Genomic DNA, 21130 nt, shown 5'->3' on the forward strand with positions numbered 1-21130 from the left:
CGAACAAATCGATTTGTGTAACCGAACCAAAATAATAAAAACAAATCGAATTGAACATAGAATGAATCGAGTTTGGGTGAGAATTTTATAAAGTCGAAATTCGAAATTTCAACTCGATGATGGCCAAAACCGAACCAAACCGACTCGTGCACAAGCCTACCCTTAGGTTCCACTATCCCGCTAACGTACGTACCTGTCTATAATAACTACAGTTTAATCCAGGTACATAAGCTATATGTAAACATTCTAGAAGTTTAGGGACTGAGATGGAGTTTTCTCATTTTAATCCATTGCTGACGTGTCAGCTCATCCTCCAAAATCTAACCCCCCCTCCAAATGCTTGCCGTTCTTTGAGCAGCAAAAGGCACCCGTACTCTCTCGAACCGTTCATCCGTCCTTCTGTTACTAAGTGATACCAAAACCCTTGTTAACAATTCATAACCAAAACGTTTAATTTTGTGGCGTGATGAACACAAGCATGCAACCTCTATCTCTAGGCGCTTGCAAATTCCAATTCCTGGGTTTTAGCAGTTACCGTAAGCCCAATTATTGCTACCCTCGCGTTTCCTGCAGTGGAGATAGAAAGTTTGATAGTAAAGTGAAGGGGAAGGAAAATGTGTGGAGCCTTGATAACAATGAAATGGCAAAGAAGGAGAAGGAAAGAGAGAAGCCGAGGGGAAGGATGAGAAAAATAGGTGGTGGAAAGAGGATCAGGAGAAATGTTACTAGGAAAAGTAGTAAAGGTGATAGAGTTATGATGTCTGCTGCTATGTTAATGGATGTCCAAACTGTTTTACAGACTCAGGTATTTTTTTTTTTATGCAAATACCTTAGACATAGAGTTTAAGAAAGTAAAGAATACTTTTGAATCTTGTGTCTTAAATTAAAGATATGTAAAATGTACTAAAATACGTTTTAATCTTGTTGTCTTAAACATGCCATGTTGAATATTCGAATTAAAGAGTTGCCAAAATAGGAAAAAGACATTTTCTTTAAACAAACTAAAAAGGAAGTAAGACAAAGAAATTGAAACAAAGGAAATATGCTCTCTCCCAAATTAAGTGTCGCTTTAGCTCAATTCACGCCCATTAAGAAAAACATTAAACACAAGGTAAGGTTTACTTAGTTACCCCTATTTTGGGTAACTGTAGTTTCTTCAATATAAGGGTACAATTTTATTAAGAAAGTAAATAGTTTGTTTCAATGTTTAAGAAAAACATTAAACACTGGATGTTTCTTGAAAATTGAGCACTATTAAGAAAAAGTAGTTTCTTCAATATAAGGGTACAATTTTATTTTGCTAAACCGACACTTATTTTGGGAAGGGGGGAGAAAAATATAATTGAGTGTGTTATGTGTATGTTAAAGATTTCATCAATTTTATGTATAATGTGTAATGGAAGTGGTGAATTGACTTGGATAGAGCAAAGTTGATCCAATTTGGGATTGAGGTGTAGCTGATTGAATTTTGTAATGGGAGTGAATTCTTAGTAAATGTACATAATCCGGTTCCATATATTGTGTCTTTTTTTGAATTCAAGCGTCAGATAGATACTCTAATTCTCACTTCCTCCTATATTTGAATACTGTATTTTTCTTGTGCATTGGCCAGGAGGACAGACAGGTTGTCAACTAAGTTATGACATGTCAGGCACACAACAACGGCTATTAAAATGTGTTTGTTAATAGGATGCAACTCGGAAAGAGTAGAGTATATGTCCATAGGACCTCCATTTATTTTTCTTTTGGTTGTTTTTTAATCCCAATGTAATTATGTGCTGTGGTACTCTTGACATGCAGTCTGCTTAAATTATTTTTGAAATTTGGGACAAACTCCTATGTTTATGATTATTTGACTCAAACATGAGCATGCTTCCAGCATTTAGCAACCAAAGGTGTCTGTACGCTTGCACATGTTGCAGCAGGTCATATGGAAATTGGCCCATTTGCTATTAACATGTCGTGTGAGCTGTTAAATTGGCGAAGGGTTGGCGTTTCTGGCAGCTGTTGGAGTGACTACATGTGCAAAATGACATATGCACAAGTTGTCTATCTTATATCCAATTAGATATAACAGAAAGAAACACATGACAAGTCATGGAATGATGAGAGCATGGATGTGCCTAAATAATCAGTTCTGCTATTGAAATTAGCTTGCTAGCTTACCATAGTAAATGGTGGTTTCGACTGGTAGAAGAGGAGCAAGGTCTTTGAGTTGATTATACCTTTAAGATCTACTTATAGTGTTTCCATTCAGCTGATTTTGAACATTAAAGTGATGAATATTTTCCGTGAGATCATACTGTTGATACCTTTTCAAATTGTGCTGGAAGTACAAAGTTAGTATAGAACTTCTAATTGTAAAATACAGCTACAGTTAGTATATAATTTCTAATATTAAAATACAGCTACAGTTTTTATTTTCAAGACACCTGCTATTTAAAGCCTTTCAAGTCAATGACTGGTAGGTTGTGAGAAATTTAGGGAGTGTGATGAAGTTTAGAAAGGTTAAGCATAGCCTGAGATGACACAGTGAACATTGTGATTTCAAACATATTATATAGGAGTTCTCATTTTGCCTGGACGTAGATACGTCACAGCTACTTCCAGTTGGCCCTACCTGACTTTCCTGTTGATGGATTATTCATGAGCGTACAAGCAAAATTATGTCTGTTTAACTGTTATTTTTTTTTCTTCTCTCTCTTCCCAAATTCATAGACGTATGTTTCATTTCAGGAACCTGTTATCCTACCTTCGTGGAATACATTTGTTAGTAGTGTCAGTGGGATATGGAAGGGAGTTGGAGCTGTTTTTTCTCCCATCACGGCAGAGATGGAACCTATTGAGATTGGCAACAAGAATGAACACCTCTTTGACTGCTATACTCTTTCTCGTATTGATGTCGTGCCATCTCCTTCTGTCAGTCAAAGATCTCTAATCCGAAGGAAAATAAATTGGGTAACAGTGAATCCACATGGTGAAGTTCCAGAACTGAATGGGGGTGACGACAGAAGCTTAGAGAAGCCCACAGATGCAGCATCGTCATTCCATATGCTTGAATCACCTGATAGAAAATCAAGAAATTTGCCAAAGTTTGAATCTTTTGACTTTGGAAAGACTGATATTATGGAGGAAGACATTATGGGAATGGAACCTGGTCTTGTTTTCTTTGAGGTAAAGCTAGCTTGGTGCTTATGACATTGGTTCTCTACTGTGTTATTTTTTGTTATGCCATTAATGGTGATTATGGCTTCTAGTGCTTTTGGTCAACTCCATACTAGTTCATTACTAAGGAGAGTTTCAGTAAAAGATTTTATCTATTTGCAGGATGGTAAAAGGTTTTATCTATTTGCAGGATGGATCTTACTCCAGAGGCCCAGTTGATATCCCAGTTGGTGAATCTGATGAGTCTAAATATTACCTGTCACCAACTTTTAAGTTTGAGCAAGTACGTTTCACATGTTATCTTGGTTAAATATATATATATATATATATATTTTTTTTTTTACGATGGTAACTGGTAGAAAAAGAAGAGGAACTGGTAGAAAAGAAGAGGAATCAGAGTACTTTTGCGATGGTACCGGATAGGCATAACTGTTAGAAAAAGAGATCAAAATACTTCTACTTATCCAAAGAGCATTACCAAAATATGATTGGGTTAGTGACCTGCTATATTGATGAGCTATGTTGCTCGGACTCTCCAAAAATGTTGTCGCACCTGTGTCGGGTCCTTAAAAAATACATAGCTTTTGGAGGATCCTACACGCACCCGGTGATATTTTTGAAGAGTCCGAGCAACATAGTTGACGAGCTGATTTTTTTTCTGCAAATCATATTTCTCTATGTCTATACTGAAGTACAAATATCTCTTGTCAGGGTATGTAATTACTGTTGGTTGCTGAAAAAGATATATTTTTCTTGATCAAGCATTAAGTGTAATACTGTGTGATGATGAGTGAAAGGATCCCCTTTAGCTGCATCATTATCAATCTGGATCTTCTGTCCATGAAGTCCCAAAAATATTCCCATTTAGTAGCAACAAGTGAACGAGTTCCATAGATGGCTGAGGTTAGACACTTTTGAGTTTTGATTTAATTGGGATGTTGAGGAGACAAGTATTTACCTTAAATCCTTAGTATCTACTTTGATATGAATAGTATTTAAAATAAAATAAAATAAAAATAAGTATGATTATTATTTAACTTAGATGGCTTTCATTCATAATGGTGGGACTCAATAACCAAAGACATTATGTAGTATGTCACTTCCATTCTATAGGAAAATTCGAGAAGAGCCTCAATGCATCTTTTATCACCTTGATTCCAGAAAGTGATGGCAAATTAGATATGAAGGATCTTTGACATATAAGTCTACTAAGAAGCATTTACAAGATTTTTGGAGAAGTGATTTCTTTTAGACTTAAGAAAGTCCTAGATGGTATGTTGTTGACGTCCCAAAATGCATTCGCCGAAGGAACACATATATTAGATGCAACTGTGCTTGCAAATGAGTTTGTGGCCTCCAGGAGGAAAAATAAGGAGATAGGATTATAGTGAAAATTAGATTGGAAAAGGCATATGACAGACCAATTGAGATTTTCTTGGATTTTGTGATGGAACAGATGGAGTTCTGAGAGAGGGTGAGGCGCAGATTCATTTGCGTCTATGGACATATTCTATGTCTTGGTTAATGAAAGTGCCACAGGTTTCCTGGGAACTTCAAGGTATCGCGAAAAAAGGGATCCTTTATTTCCTCAAGTGTTTATACTTGTCATGGAGGCACTCAGCAAGATGTTCAATTGAGTAAAAACAGTGGGTTATTTGATGGAATTCACAACTAGCAGGTAATGCAGTAGGTGTCTCATTTGCTATTTGCAGATAATACACTTGTATTATGTGATGTTGAGGAAAATCAGCACTATTTCTGTGAGAACTTTACGGTTTCAAGCAGTATAGGGACTAAGAATCGATTTGAAGATGTGTAAAATCATTCCAAAAGATGTGTAAAACTATTCCAATGGGTTAAGTAGATAACATAGAGTTGCTGGCAAGTATTTTTAGTTATAAGATGTGATAAAATTGATAACTTACTTGGAATTTTTCGGTATATCTCATAAAGGACTATGTGGTATAGCACCCAGTGATCGAAAATGTTGAAAAGAGGACACAAGGTCGCAAAGCAATATTTATCAAAAGAGAGTATGTGACTCTTATTAAGAGGACCCTTTATATATGCCCTTATTGTTGCACGATCAAAAAATGCAGATATAATTTTTATGGGATGCTAGCGGAGGTGGAAAATTGCCACTCAATCAAATTGAACCATACTATGATGAAGGTGGGGATATTGGAGGATGGAACTAAGGATTTTACAACGGAGCTCTCATAGGGAAATGGAACTGGACCTTTGATATAAAGGGCCAAGCACTCTAGACGAGGGTCATCATTGATAAATTTGGGGTGCAGGTAGAGTGGTTAGAGGACAAACCATAGGACAAATCAGATAACATAGCCGTATGGTGTAATATTGTGTATTATTGTGTAAGCGTATTATAGAAGGGTGGAAGGGTCTTTGTGAATATTACATTTAAAGCAGGCAATGGAACTAGGATTAGTTTTTGGAGCCAGAAATAATGTAGAGAGCACAGATGATGGATCCTATGGAACCTCAAAATCAAAGGAATTTGCGGGCAGATAAGAGAGTTCAATTGTTTGGTAAGATTGTTAAACAAATCCATGGACACAATAGGAATTGGAAAGGTTGAACGATGGTATGTTTATAGTGAATTTCTTTCTATAGTAGGCTGACAAAAAGGGAGAAAGGAATTTTTTATCATTCCTCAATATAGGTATGAGTTAGGACATTGAGGAAAACTTGATTTTTTATTTGGATAACAGCCTTGCGAGCCATTGTGACGGTTGAGAGCTTGAAGAAAAGGACAACCTACATTATCAATGCTTCATGTATAAGAAGGTGAGGATGTCAGTTATTTGCTGATTGAATGTCCGCTTGACGCTGCAGGGAATTTGTGGAATATGTTCAAAGTTGAATGGGCAGTGCTAGGATCTATTAGAGATGTGTTATTCGGATGGAAGTTAAAAAACGTATAAGAATGCGAGGATGTCGGTCATTTGCGGATCAGTGTCTGCTTGAAAGAAGGCTACAGTTAATTTGTGGAATGTGTTAATAGTTGAATGGCTAGTGCTAGGATCTATTAGAGATGTGTTAATGGGATGGAAGTTCAAAAAGAATCTTTATCTCTATATTTAACTTATATACTGGTTTTTACCCCCCTCACATCAATAAACTTTAATTTTATCCCAACAAAAAATGTCTTGTTTCATAGTATCTTGATTTTGGGAATAAGGAGCTAGGTTTAAGATATGTTTCTTTTTGTGTGCACAAATTGTCCAAAACAATCTTGTTAAAGACTCGCTTAATATGTGGTTAATTGTTTAAGCTAGGTGAAGTGCAGGTTAGGCGCTTTGCCTTGTTTAGGTGGAATTTGGAGGAAGCACGAAGGCCTCAAGTCATGTGTCTCATTGTCCATGTACTTTGTCTTTAAGAGAGTAAAATCAATAAACATTATTGGAAAGTGATATACCGATTGTAAGCAAATTGTTATTAATGAATATTTGGTGATAATGAATAGGAAGTTATAAATTTTATATCAAAAGCTAGTGACAGAGTCTAAGGAGAAACTTGAACATTTTCTTTGCATCTAGTCAGAACTTTGGAATGGCTAAACTTGATTACCATGAATTCTACTTTATATACTTATGTAATGATAACTATTTCAATTATTTGTTCAAATAATTGCTGTTTGTGTTCGTAGTTTTTGAAAACACGCTTTAGTTGCGCTTTGGAATTTAGTTGCTTCCAATCTGTTCACTTGAAGTTAGTTCAATCTCGGTAATATCACTAGCTCTTATATCCATATCCTCTATTAACTTCAGTTCACCTCTTTAACTTCTTCCTAGGATTTGATGAATGGCGTCATTTCATTTAGTGCTGTTTTGATTTTAATTAACTCTTGAAAGCTGTATTACTACCATTAGTGTATCTTAAATCTCGCTCTATCTACCTCTCTCTCTTACTCTTCTTCTTGGGTTGGGGGAGGGGTTGAGGGAGATGCATTCAATATGCGTTCTTGAAGTCAACTTCAGTGACCTAAAGCAGTGCTTTAAACAACAGCTATTGTCATGATCTGCTTTTTGGACTAGCTGATTGAGCTCGTTGGTTCCCTACTTCCCTCAACTCAAATTGACTCTTGGAAGCAACACTAGCACCATTTCGTACCTTGGTGTTCTGTTTTGAATTTTTCTTTGAGGGAGATGTCAAAAGCAATCCTATTTATCAGTGTCCCTTCCTTAGCGTTACTATGTACAAAATCTCCTATCTTATCTGTTTCCACTAACAACAATATCGTAGTGTAATATTCTTTGTTTGGTTTATACGTCCCTTTGAGGAAATTTAATGTCTCCTCCTTTATTTCCCTATACAGTGTCTGGTAAAAGGTTGTCACAAGAGACTCCGCTTGGTGCACACAATAGAGTTCAGTAATGGGGGTTCAGACATCCAAATATTGAGGGTTGCTGTATATGAAGAGCAGTGGGTTAGTACTGCTAATCTAGCTGACCAAAGGTATCAGTATCTTATATTTGATGCTATAGGTTGTAATTCTGACATGTTAATCTGCTAACTTATGCTTAATCCTAGGTTATTATGTCTGACGTGGGTTATATCTGTTGTTGTGAGTTAGCCAAATACATAGGCGGCCCCTCAAAGGTTGCTCCCGTTTCCATTTGGACACCTTATATACCTGTTGAACACTCCAACCCCAACAAAAACGTGCCGATTGGACACCTCACTCAATGCGTGTAAATAAGCCCAGGTGTGTGATGAAACAATTGAGACCAATAAAATAAAAACATGTGAGCCAAGAAAAAAAGAAAGGAAAAGACACCTCATGAAATAAATCCTAACTCCCTCTCTTTCTACTCCAAAGCTCCCTCCCGGCACCCAACTCCTGATTTGCTGTTTTGCCAGCGACCTCCACTCGTGGAATCAGAATAGGCAGATTTTTCTGGACTGAAGGAGGATACTCCAATCAATAATTTTCTCACTCCATTAAGCACTTAACAACATCGTAATGGAAACATTTCCTTTCAGTTTGAAACGTATTAATGTATTGGATACTTAATTATTGTTGGATTCACTTAGTTCGACTTTTAGAATGAGGAAGGTGAACTGCCACAACATTAATAAAACCTCATTCTTCTCATTCCAGAACAACATGAGTTTATCAGAGTAGATTACAACTTTCTTTAAATTACATCCCCATTCATGCCAAAACATTATTAAACCCCATTCTTCTCATTCCAGAACAAACATGAGTTTATCAGAGTAGAATGCAACTTTCTTTAAATTACATCCCCATTCATGTTAGATTACAACTTTCTTTAAATATGTTGTCCCAACTGGTTGGAATAATTTGTCCTTGATCAACTGTATTTCACTGTTTGGAGACAGATCTTTTGATGGTTTTTCCGGTGTGGGCTATTTTCTTATCTGGTTGCTGCCACCCGTTTTGTTTAATCTGGTTCTGTTGGATGAAGAGAGGCTTGATTAGGGTTGTTGGTTATGGAAGGTTTCTTTGGTTGTTTTCTCTAATTACAGACGCTGAGGAGAAGAAAAAGTGGGTGGTGGCAGACAGGATGTGAGGAAGAAGACAGCGGTGGCAGTGCTTGCAGGGAGAGGAGGAGGTAGGGCAAGAGTAGGAGTTGTGGCGGGAATAGGAGGAGGAATAGGGAGAAGGGTGGCGAGCAGCAGCTGCTTGAAGAAGGAGAAGGGTGGTGGTGGCAACTACAGAAGGGTGGTGGTGACAACTACAGAAGGGTGGTGGTGGCAGTGGGGAGAGAAAATGTGAGCTTTTCAAAAGAAAGAAAAAGAGGAAAATATTTTTGGGATTCAATTCACGCGCCTAAGGAAGTGAGGAACACTTCTTTTGCTATGTTAGTATAATGTGTTCAATAGACACACTTTTGTTAGGGTTGGAGTTAAAAGGGTCAGTTAAGGGGTTAAAATGAAAATTGGAGCCAACTTTGAGGGGCCGTTTGTGTACTTGGCCTTGTAAGTTTCTATTTTATAGCATAGATTATAGAAGGCAACTACCGCCTCTTTTCTGAAATAACGAGTGTGGCAAAAAAAAAAAAAAAAAAAAAGAGAGAAAAAGAAAAAGAAAAAAAGAAGCAACCGAAAAAATAGGGAAACAACATACCATGTCCTAGGATACCTTGGAATTATTTTGTCTCGCGTCTCTTAGGCCTTATTTGTTTTCATTAAGATTAAGACGTCTGAATCTTAATGCACATATGAATATTAAGATATTAAGATGTCGTATTAAGATCTGAACACTGAATAATTAAGATTGTTTATTTTCTGAACATCTGAATATATAAAATTTATCTTTATTTAAAAATTAATAAATATAGAATTGAAATAAAATACTAAACTAATATGATCCTATACCAATAAAATATTCTTAAAAAATCTTATGACAGTTGGAGGTAATGATGGATAGCGATGGTGGTTGTGGGTGTCAATTGGGGATTGTGTTGGGTGATGGTGATGGTTCTTGGTAGTAGCTAGTGGTAATGGTGGCTGATAGTAGTGATTAATAGTGGTTGTTGATTGTGGTAGTTGGCGGTGGCAACTAATAATTGTGGTGGACGATAGTGGTAGCTAATGGTGGTAGTGAATGATGACAATGGTTGGCGATATTTATAGTGATGGCTGGTTGTGGTGATTGTCGTTAGTGATTGCTGATTAATGGTGATGATTGTAAATGGTGGTGATGGCACACTCTGGTGATTAGCGTGGTGGTGGCTGATGATTGTGGTTGTAGGTGGTGGTAGTTGATAATGGTGGGCGGCGACGACGACGGTTATCGATGAAAATGGATGTAGTAGTGATGAATTGCACCATCTTTGTAAAACCTTTGAAGAGACATCTTAATGATATTAAGATTTTGTTATAGATCTTAATTATTCAGATCTATTCAGACCTATTGGTCGTAAAATTAAAAAAACAAACGCATTTAATGATTAAGATCTGAATGATTAAGATTCAGACCTAAAAAACAAACAGACTTAATGACTGAGATTTGAATAATTAAGATTAAGACCTTCATTAAGTGCAATCAAATGAGGTTTTAGCAGACTTAGGCCTCAGTTGTTTGCTTAATGAAGGTCTTAACTTAATCTTGATCATTCAGATCAGTCATTAAACATATTTGTTTTTCAGGTCGGAATCTTAATCATTCATATCTCAATTAACAACAACAACAACAACAAGCCCAGTATAATCCCACTATGTGGGGTCTGGGGAGGGTAAAATGTACGCAGACCTAACCCCCACCTTGAAAGGTAGGGCGGCTGTTTCCGAAAGACCCTCGGCTCAAGAGAGGAGAGAAAGAAAGACAAGACAAGACAAAAGGTTAGATATGATCAAGCGTATCGAAAACAATATGAAAGCAAGGAATAACAAAGCAAGAAAGTCATGGTAAAAGGAGAATTAACTGCTATAAATAACTATGAAAATGAAAACAATGAAGGTAAATAAGCCATTATAAACCAACAGATACTCGCAGAAACTCGCAGAAATGAAGAGACAAGAAACTATACAACAACATAACTACTCTCAAGGGAGGATAAACGCGACTACCTACTATCCTTCTACCCTAATATGAGTCCTCCATACCCTCCTATCTAAGGTCATGTCCTCCGTAAGCAGGAAATGCGCCATGTCCTGTCTAATCACTTCCCCCCAATACTTCTTCGGCCTACCTCTACCTCTTCTGAAGCAGTCACTGGCCAACCTCTCGCACCTCCGCACTGGGGCATTTTCATCTCTCCGCATCACATGCTCAAACCATCTCAGCCTCGCTTCCCGCATCTTGTCTTCCACTGAGGCTATTCCAACCTTGTCTCGGATGACTTCATTCCTAATCCTATCACTCCTAGTGTGCCCACACATCCATCGCAGCATTCTCATTTCCGCCACTTTCATCTTCTGAACATGAGATTTCTTGACTGGCCAACACTCCGCCCCATACAACATAGCTGGTCTAACCACCACTTTGTAGAACTTGCCTTTAAGTTTCGGTGGTACCTTCTTGTCACACAACACTCCGGAGGCAAGCCTCCATTTCATCCATCCTGCACCAATACGATGTGTGACGTCATCATCAATCTCCCCATTTCCTTGTATAATAGACCCAAGATACTTGAAACTATCTTTCTTCTGTATGACCTGGGTGCCAAGCTTCACTTCCACGTCAGCCTCATGTACTATATCACTGAACTTGCACTCCAAGTACTCTGTTTTGGTCCTACTCAACTTGAACCCTTTAGACTCCAGAGTTTGTCTCCAAACCTCCAGCTTAGCGTTAACCCCGCTGTGAGACTCGTCAATCAGGACTATGTCATCTGCAAATAACATACACCATGGCACCTCACCTTGAATTTGCCACGTCAATCCATCGATCACCAAGGAGAATAAAAATGGGCTAAGAGCTGATCCTTGATGCAGCCCCATCACCACTGGGAAGTGCTCTGAGTCTCCTCCCAAAGTCCTCACCCTGGCCTTGGCCCCATCATACATGTCCTTGATCACCCTAATGTACGCCACAGGTACACCTCTAGCCTCCAAGCATCTCCATAGAACCTCTCTCGGCACTTTGTCGTATGCTTTTTCTAGGTCGATGAATACCATGTGCAAGTCCCTCTTCCTCTCCCTGTATTGCTCCACCAGTCTCCGTACAAGATGAATAGCTTCTATAGTTGAGCGCCCCGGCATGAATCCGAACTGGTTCTCTGAGATAGACACGCCTTTCCTCACCCTCATCTCCACCACCCTTTCCCACACTTTCATAGTGTGACTTAGCAGCTTGATCCCTTTGTAGTTGTTGCAACTTTGAATGTCGCCCTTGTTCTTATACAATGGAATCATTGTACTGCATCGCCATTCTTCGGGCATCTTAGTCTCTTAAAGATGACATTAAAGAGTCGAGTCAACCATTCTAACCTGCCCTGCCTGCAGTCTTCCAAAATTCCCCCGGAATCTCATCGAGCCCGGTCGCTCTTCCCCTACTCATCTTACGAACAACACCCTCAATCATTAAGTGCATTTGTTTTTTCCTTTTACAACCACTTAATGAGTGTGAATAGATGTGAATGATTCATTTTTAAAAAAAAAAATAGATGTAAATGGTTAAGACCTATAACAAAGTTTTAATAATATTAAGATGTCATGCTAGGATTTCTGCAAGTAAGGTATTTCACTGCTACTCTATCCACTTTCACCAAAATTTGCCGCCTTCGTCGCCCACCACGGCCAACCACTATCACCCACAATAACCATGCTCAACCACAACCACCAGGGTAGCCAATCACCACCGTCAGCCATCACCACCGTCAGCCATCACCACTACTAGCCACCATTTACAATCATAACTACCAACTTCCATTACCACAACCACCACCAAGCACTACAATCAGCCACCCACAGATATTAGTTGCCACCACCATTATCTAGCACCATCATCATCATCCACTACAATTATCAGGTGCCAAGCTACCACCAACTATCACCGTCAACTACCACCATTAACCCTTACTTTCAACCATCAGTACCAACTACTGCAAGTAGTAGCACCCACGGCCACATTATTAGCCATCACCACCATCGACCACTATATAAATTTATTTTTATAATATTTTGCTGATATAGAATTAGATAAGTTAGTTTTTTTTTTTTTTTTTTTTTTCTATCTGTTGATTTTCAATAAAGACGACGTATACAATCACATATTGAGAAAACAAATGGTCTTAATTATTCGTATTCAGATCTTAATACAAAGTTTTTAATACTGTGATGTGTATTCAGATTTAGTCGTCTTAGTCATAATACAAATCACAAATCTTAATATTATATGTATATTCAGATTTATACGCCTTAATCTTAAGCAACACAAACAGGGCCTTAGTAAAATCTATAGAGCTTGTTTAGTACTCCCTCCGTCCCAATTTATGTGATATAGTTTGACTAGGCATGGAGTTAAGAAAGGAAGACTTGTGAAACTTGTGGTCTAAAACAGGTCAGAGATATTTGTGATATTTGTGTGGTTGTAAATCATTTCATTAAGGGTAAAAGGGTAAGTTTTAAGTTTAATTATTTCTAAATATAGAAAGTATTATTCTTTTTGGGATAGACTAAAAAGGAAAGTGTATCACATAAATGGGGACAGAGGGAGTACTTATTAGTAGTTAATGATACAGAAAATCCACGTTGAAGCTATTTTGCATTGATAAGATAAGGGTGGGTAGTAATGTTAGCGGTCTACAGTAGTAGTTCAAGAGGTTCTCTAATGGAAAAGGAGTTTCCTTAGGTGAGAATGAGAACACAGGCAATAGCACTCGTTAAAAAAGAATTACTGGGGATAGCAATGAACCGACAGTTTGACTGAATATTGAAGTAGTAGTCTTCTAATTTATATTTGTTCTTTGTCATATTAATGTTTCTATTTGATGCTGGTTTATTGAGATATAATCCGGTAATGGAATGGCTAGATTTGTGATCATGACCCATGTGATGAAATTGATCCAGAAATGGTAACGATGGTCTTGGTCAAAAATGCTAATGATGGTTTAATCGGTAGTTTGATGAGTGACTTACTGAATATCGTGGTGAGTATGGTAGTGAAGTTGAGGCGAAGATAGACTCAGATGAAATCAATGGGGTGGTCTTGTATGATAGTATTAAGGTAAGAACAGTTGAGTGGTACTTGTTCTCTGCAACGGGTTGTGATAAGTGATACTTATGGTAATATATACTGAAATCAGGCTAAAAATGTCGGGAGACCTACTCATTTCCTTGTAGCCTGGTTAGACTTATTCTTGATAGTTCTTTCTTCCCATGGTTTCCTTTCAACTGTGAAGTGGAGATATTTTTGTCTCTTTAACTCCCATATGGAGATGTGCACATATTGGTTGGACATATAGAAAGCTTTAGGGCATCGACAACCAGACGATGGTTATCACAAAGGGATGGTTTCGTTGGCAGTCCTACCAGTTTAGCATTTTTATTTGCCTTGATGATGTGGAGTAAGAGTTCTTTTCTTAAATTTTCATGCTGTTAGTGAAGTTTTTGTGCTGGGACGTACTCTTTTATTTTCTTATAGCTCTCTTGAATATGTACATAAAAGGTAGTTTGTTAACTAATATTGCAGAGATAGAGCCTGCATTTGACACTTTATTCTGCATGAGAATACGCTTTAGTCTGTTTCAAAATGATAGACTCCTTTCCGTATTTAGGAACTTTTTAGCTTTAAACATGTTTTTATAGCCAATAAAAAAATGCTCTTCTTTATAAAAGAGAACATGCTCTTATGGCCACAGAGATGACATGGCATGTTTAAGACCATAAATTGTAAGTGCGTTTGGTATTTATTGAAAGTCTTACTTAAATTCCATTTCAGTCAAATACCACCAATATAAAATGATATGGAGCAAGTATTAAATTTTCTAATCATTTCTTTTGGTGTCTCCCCTATGAATTATAGTGACATGGAGCTGGACGTGAAGCCCTTTTCTCAAAGACGAAGAGTCCAACCATCAGAGCTGACTGGATCCTGGAAAGTGTTTGAGATGAGTGCAACACCTATCTACGGTGAGGACAACACAATGGAAGGAATTGACGGCGTGCCCTACGTTTACCTATGCACCGAAAACCTGAAGAAGAGAAGCCTTCCAGAAAATCCAGTATACTTTGGAGAAGAAGAAATGTTAGACATGCAGGATGCAACTGTTCTTTGGCTGCCAGGAGGCGTTACGAGTTATGTTGATGTGAACAAAGATGGCACATTATGTATAGGAGTCGGGTGGTATTCAGACGAAGGAGTGAACCTTGTTATGGAAAGAGATTATGAAACGGATGGCAAACTTAAAGAGGTTCGATGGAAGTCTGAGATGAAGAGAAGATGGTAATCCACCACCCATGTAAATTCTCTTTACCCCCTTTTCTTTCTTTTCTTTTTAATAAGAGTCATGACCCAGTTTTGAATCCATGTTGACATAAATGGAATTCAAGTTCTATGCATTCACATGGTCAGTCTCCCTCAAAATAATTGATTAGTAGTCCATTTGACATTTCCAACTGAATTCTTAACTAATTCGTCATCTGAAAATTACAGTTTCAATAAGAGAATTAGAACATATCACATTCGAAGAAGACAAAAGGAGGAATACGATAAACTAAAGTGAAAATTGTCTTGTAAGAAAGTATGTCTAATTGGACCTCCTTTCGAATTAAACTATCCGTTCTACTAGTTTCTGGGCATGCGCTTTGTGCGTGTACTCAATGTTAATGAGTATACAATTTAATATATATATATATATATATATATATATATAGATAGATAGATAGATATAAAATATAAAACACACATATTATTGAACAATGTGTTTGAGTTATAAAATAAAACTTAAAAGGAGAAAGTATTTTATTTTAGTTTCTGGTTTTGCCTCCAATTATCAAAGTTATTTGACTGTCTTATTTTTTATTTTTATTTTTTAAAGATTAGCAAGAACAGTATGTACTAAATATAAAGAAACTGAATGATAAGGTTCGGATAATAGTTTATTAATCTCCTCTAATGTTAAATTATTTGAACTTGATTTGCAATTGTTAAGATGTTTGAAATTGATGTGTATGTGTGTGTCATTAAAAGATATATGTCATTGTGTGCGCGCCCTGCCGTTTGGCCTCTTCTTAGGAGTATTTGATTTTTCAAAGAATTGGCAACGTGATTAAGAAAATTGGGGAATGTAGTGTGACACAAACCTTGCCCTTACCTTGTGAAGGTAGGAAGACTGTTTCTGATAAAACCCTCGGCTCAAGAGGAAATGAAAAGGAAGCAGTAATAACAAGCAGTAACAGCAACAACAACAAGATAGGAAGATAAACGATGCGAAAGAAACAATCAAATAGTACTAGAGATATATATAAAAGAATAAGCAAACTCAAGAATAATACCCAGTGTGGTCTCACAAGTGGTGAAGAAAGAAATGACTTATTCCTTAAAATAATATGAACACAAAATTACTGCTCATGAACAAATAACAAGGAAATAAACCGGCAAATTGATGAACCCAAATGAAATAGGACGTAAGTAGGAAGTACAGAACTCATTCATAAATAGCACTGCCTCTTCCCTAGCCCATGAATGCAAACAAGGCACCCACCACAACTGAAAATCCAACTACCAATTTACTCATGTTGCCAAAAACACCAGAGACACCATTAGGTGGGTTGGACTTGGTTCCAGAGGGAGTTGCTGGTGTTGTACCAGATGAACTTCCTTGAACTTTAATGGCCAATTTCATGCCAGTGTCACAGTGATTAAGTGTAGGACAAACGAAGTACATGTCACCAGCACTTGAAAGGGGGATACTAGTCTTGCCACCAGTGAAAGCTTGGAGAGCATTTCCAGTGTTGCAATTGTCATAGTCATCTTTACTTACTACGTCCACCCCATGGCTTCCACCATAGTTGAACACTGTCAAATGTATTGAAATTTTGTTATTAGTCTAAGCCAACCCAAAGGTAATTAAGCGATAGTAGTATTAGTATAACTTATATACAGTGACAATGTAAAATTTCCTTTTACATTATTAATATGGTTTTGCTTGTGATACTAGGAATAGTTACTAATTTAGTTAAAGTTACCAACGATTGCTTATTTATTTGTAGTTGCATTGTAAGTGATCTGATATTTATTTTACATTATCAGTGCACAATGTTTAGAAAGAAAATAAACTCATAAAGAAATAATAGCATTGAGTTACCCTCTGTTTGAAAAAGAATGAAGGTTCGAAGTATAATAATCAAACAATTTAAGTTGCGGTCTCAATTCATAGATTGATAGAGGTCTTGAAGAGAGAACATCATAATAATGAGTATGAGCACATTATACATCTCATGTTAGAGACTCGAACAAAAAGGCAAAACGAACTAAAATCAGTCTGTTTCCTATAGCATATAATATAAGATGGGGGTCTTTTAAGCAAAAAGTGAATGCACTATAAATTGTGGTCTTTTTGACATGTCATGTCAAGAGGGCTTTACAAGCATTGGGAAAAAGATTGAGCCAAGGGGGTGAGGCTCCTAGCAATTAGGGGAAAGATGAGTATGAAGCTAAGGTGGATTTATAGGGGAAAGGATAAATATAGTATGACTGAAAAGGCCAAGTAGATGAATCTGGTATCAGTGATGGGAATATAGCTAGGACAAATTGGCAATATAGCTAGTATCAGTGATAAATATAGTATACTGTATCGCATGATGGGAATTTCATTCTAGAAGTTTTCCAAAGCCTATATATATATAAAGGAGAAAAGCTATTAACCCTCTAGCCCAAGAATGTATCATATGAAGAGAACGAAAACATGGCACGAGGCTTTAGCAAGTGCAATCTCCAATTACATCAATCTCCTCCTCCAATCTATTGATGAGCCATCCGAGCCTTTTTGTTCAGCTTACTTAAGAGTATTTGTGATTCTGATGGCAATTCCTTACAAACAAATGACATGATGCTCCAATAATAAAGGTATTTTATATAATAAACGAAATAGAATGAACTAATAGTATTATGTATCTCCAATGAAAATAACGTAAGGTAAAGCGGAAAAATTATGAAAAACGTACATTCTGGTGACTCTACAAATATTTTTTCAATTGGTCTACTTCATTGTATTAGGTGAACGTAGAGTAAGATATGACTTTTTTAGAGTCATATTATGATGTAAAACTCTAACAACCATATTATAATATGGATATTTTCAATAATGCATCCTTCAGTATGTCAGCCATGATCGAGATTCGCCTCATTTGAGAAATCACCAGATGTGGGATCTAATTATCTAACTACTCCTAATAGCTTTTTGGACATTAACCTTTTAACTATCTTGTATAGTAAATGAAAATGATACTCAAAAGATGGTGACTTGCTAAACTGCTATTGTTTGTCATAATCGCTCATATCATACATAATATGGTAATAGCACTTTTTATCACTTAATTATTGGTAAATTCTTATTTTAGCTCCTATGATATCTGAGTCTGACCAAGCATATTAAAACCTTCAATTAATTAAATTGTGCACTTTTGATTCCTTTACTCATGAATGTTCATAGATGTGCCATAATTATTAACCGTTCCACCACTTAATTAGTCACATGTTTTGTTAAGTTTGTATTGTTACTCAATAGTCACGGTAATTTATTTTTAAATAGTCAAATATAATATATTTCTTGTATATAGGGACCAAAATGACATTATTAATAATTCAAGGTTAAATATGGTGAATCATATATCACTAGAACCAAATGTAGAATTTAGCAATAACGTAGAGATCAAAACTACTATTATTCTGATATAATATGATTCTAGGCAATACTAAATATCGTTTAATTTCCTAAAAATATCCACAAGTTAAGTGTAAGAAATACAAAAAGGCATTTAATTATTACTTTTCGGGTGATCAGCAAATGATTTATATAATTTTTAAAGATCTCTCACTGTTACTCACTTTGAGGAGAGAAAGGATAATTTAGTCAAATAACTTGTATAAATGCTATTACATGTTTCCTTTTTAATTGGTGCACACAACCTTAAACGACATTTAAATGGACCCAGACTTGCTTTTGAAAGATTTTAACTAGTTTATATAGTCTTTTCCATTGTAGCCAAAAAAAAAAAAAAAGAAAAAAAGAGGAACTAATTATCTTAATAAATATCGTTGTCTATTTATCTTATATCTTTAACTAAAATTTCGCTTTTTTTTTTTCCAAATAAAAATGAATTTTAATGCTTTTATGTAAATCATATGAAACTAGTGGAGGATCATGAAGAGTTCAGACTTTGGGGATTATAAGTTCAGAGGGTAAGTTTTTCAAAATAATATTTAGCTTGATCTTTGTTTTTCTACACATATATGTAGGGTTCGAATAATTGAAAGTCATAAATTCTGTTAAAATACAATTTCTCCCTCCGAAGTACCTCCTTCTCAAAGGATATAACACCTCTAAATTGAGGAAAATGTGTAGATTTTTTCCAATTTTCTACAGAAAAATTATACACTCCCTCTGTTTCAATTTTTGTGTTACCTTTTTTTTTTTTTTATTTTTTTTTATTTTTACTGTGTTTGAAAAAGAGCCTCTTTCTTATTTGACAACTCTTTAATTTCAACATCTCACATAGCATATTTAAGACCACAAGATTAAAAGGTATTTTGGTACATTACACATATCTTTAGTTTAAAAACACAAGATTTAAAAGTGTTTTTTACTTCTTGAACTCTGTATTAAGTCACTAAAACAAACAAAATGAAACGGAGGGAATAATGTATGTAATTCCTTGTAGTGCTAAAAGAAACAAAGATAGGCAAATTAACTTACCAAGATTATCACCAACATTGAAAGTTTGACCAGATGCCCAAGTGGAGTAATCTACAGATTGGCTCCACCCATTGCTGCCTCCAACAATAATATCCTTGGCAAAGGCCGTTGGAGAAGCAAAAAGAAGAATTAGGAAAATTGCTGCAGCCATAGCCATTATAATTCTTTCTGTATTAATTAGCCTTCAAATGATTAGCGTTTTCTTCTTTGTATTGGAGATAAGAAAGAAATACACAAGTTTAGGAAATGATGGATGTGAGCCCAACTTATATAGAGGGATGTGTATACAATCATTTAGTTCAAAAGCAAGAAGTTACGTATTAGAAAAATAATTAATAGTCGTTAGTTTGAAGTTTTTTCACTTGTCATATAATATTAGACTGGGGAGAGTTTGGTGCTAGCTACTGTTTTCTATGTCTACCTAATGCCTTAGGACATTTTTGTATGTCTTTCCCCAATCTTTATCTGACTTGTGGCATTTGATAACAACACCCCCCCCCCCCCCCCCCCCCCAACCACCACCATCAACAACACACAATTTTCTTCTTCTTGACTTGGAGCTGAAGCTTTGCAGCTTGGCTTCATCGTTGCTAAAAATGGCTCAATTTAATCTATATAATGTTCCCTCCTGTCCGTTTTATATGTCACCTTTATAAATAAAAATTGGTCTAGAGTATTTGTCATTGTAGAAAGTAGAAAGTTAAGAAGATTTTAAACATTTTTCTTCTTCTAATTTCACCTTACTACTTCAAGAATTAAGTCATATAGTTACTTAATTGTTATTGAAGGAAAAGATAAGGATAGTTTAGTTAAATACCCATTCTGATTACTATTTTCTTAATGGATGTGGCAGATAAAAGAACCAGAGGGAGCAAGAAATATAAGCTGACACACAATGGGTTAGGCATTATATTAATGGTGATCTATGATCAATTACGGCCTTTAATTTTACTTTAAAAACCAAAACTCTCCGTCTAACTATGAACAATTAACATCCCCTGTTCCTGTACATTTTATATGTCACCTTAATAAATAATAATTGGTCTAAAGTACTTACAATGGTAGAAACTAGAAAGTTAGAGAAGACTTTTAACATTTTTTTTCTTCTAACTAGACAATGTCAATTTGCCCTTGTCATTTTCAACTCCCCCTCTATGTTCTACTTTTTTACCTATACTTTAAATTATGTTATACCTTATTATATTTTGTTACTTAAATTCATTAAAGTAATATATAGAATAGTCATTTTATGCTTTTATTTTAATTCTATATGCTATTTTTTGTGATTGTTATTTGAATATAAATATATTAAGTATATATTTAAGTTACATTTTCTCAAAGGCAGAGTAAGAAATTCACACAAGAAAATATTTATTATATTCACCGTTAAGATTGGAACTGCAGAAATAGTTTTGAACCCCCTTTCCGTAACATTTAGTTATTTAACAGTTTATATATGACTAAAAAAAATTGTTAAGCCCTATTTACCCATTCCAATTTTCAACCGAGGGGATTCAATCGGATCACCCTTTCTCTAACATTTAGGCCCCGTTTGTCCATAGATACAATTTTTTTTTTTTTTTGGAATTTTGGAGTTGGAGTTGGAGTTGTGT

At 36.0% G+C, this 21130-nt stretch overlaps 2 protein-coding genes across 2 annotated transcripts; one reads left to right on the forward strand and one right to left on the reverse strand.

Annotated features, from left to right (window-relative positions):
• Positions 1-288: 288 nt before the first annotated feature.
• Positions 289-15216, forward strand: LOC132636726 (uncharacterized). Its single transcript, XM_060353728.1, has 5 exons — positions 289-805; positions 2737-3174; positions 3356-3448; positions 7505-7644; positions 14624-15216. Exons 1-5 carry the CDS (start codon positions 467-469, stop codon positions 15045-15047), a joined length of 1434 nt encoding a protein of 477 aa, XP_060209711.1. The 5' UTR covers positions 289-466; the 3' UTR covers positions 15048-15216.
• An 812-nt stretch (positions 15217-16028) lies between these two features.
• On the reverse strand, positions 16029-19779 carry LOC132636728 (uclacyanin-3-like). The gene is made up of 2 exons (XM_060353732.1): positions 19518-19779; positions 16029-16618 (listed from the first exon to the last, which is right to left on the reverse strand). The coding sequence occupies exons 1-2, from the start codon at positions 19672-19674 to the stop codon at positions 16275-16277; spliced, it is 501 nt and encodes a 166-aa protein (XP_060209715.1). The 5' UTR covers positions 19675-19779; the 3' UTR covers positions 16029-16274.
• Positions 19780-21130: the final 1351 nt, after the last annotated feature.

This window comes from Lycium barbarum, chromosome 1 (assembly GCF_019175385.1).
Source record: "Lycium barbarum isolate Lr01 chromosome 1, ASM1917538v2, whole genome shotgun sequence".
Lineage (NCBI taxonomy): Eukaryota > Viridiplantae > Streptophyta > Magnoliopsida > Solanales > Solanaceae > Lycium > Lycium barbarum.

What these genes read in the sequence shown, in the direction of transcription:
- LOC132636726 (XM_060353728.1), top strand. Translation starts at nt 467, where the DNA reads ATGAACACAAGCATGCAACCTCTATCTCTAGGCGCTTGCAAATTCCAA. An exon ending in CTGGTCTTGTTTTCTTTGAG is followed by an intron (nt 3,175 to 3,355) that starts GTAAAGCTAGCT and finishes ATCTATTTGCAG; the next exon opens with GATGGATCTTACTCCAGAGG. An exon ending in GCTAATCTAGCTGACCAAAG is followed by an intron (nt 7,645 to 14,623) that starts GTATCAGTATCT and finishes TATGAATTATAG; the next exon opens with TGACATGGAGCTGGACGTGA.
- LOC132636728 (XM_060353732.1), bottom strand. Translation starts at nt 19,674, where the DNA reads ATGGCTATGGCTGCAGCAATTTTCCTAATTCTTCTTTTTGCTTCTCCA. An exon ending in CAATGTTGGTGATAATCTTG is followed by an intron (nt 16,619 to 19,517) that starts GTAAGTTAATTT and finishes TACATTTGACAG; the next exon opens with TGTTCAACTATGGTGGAAGC.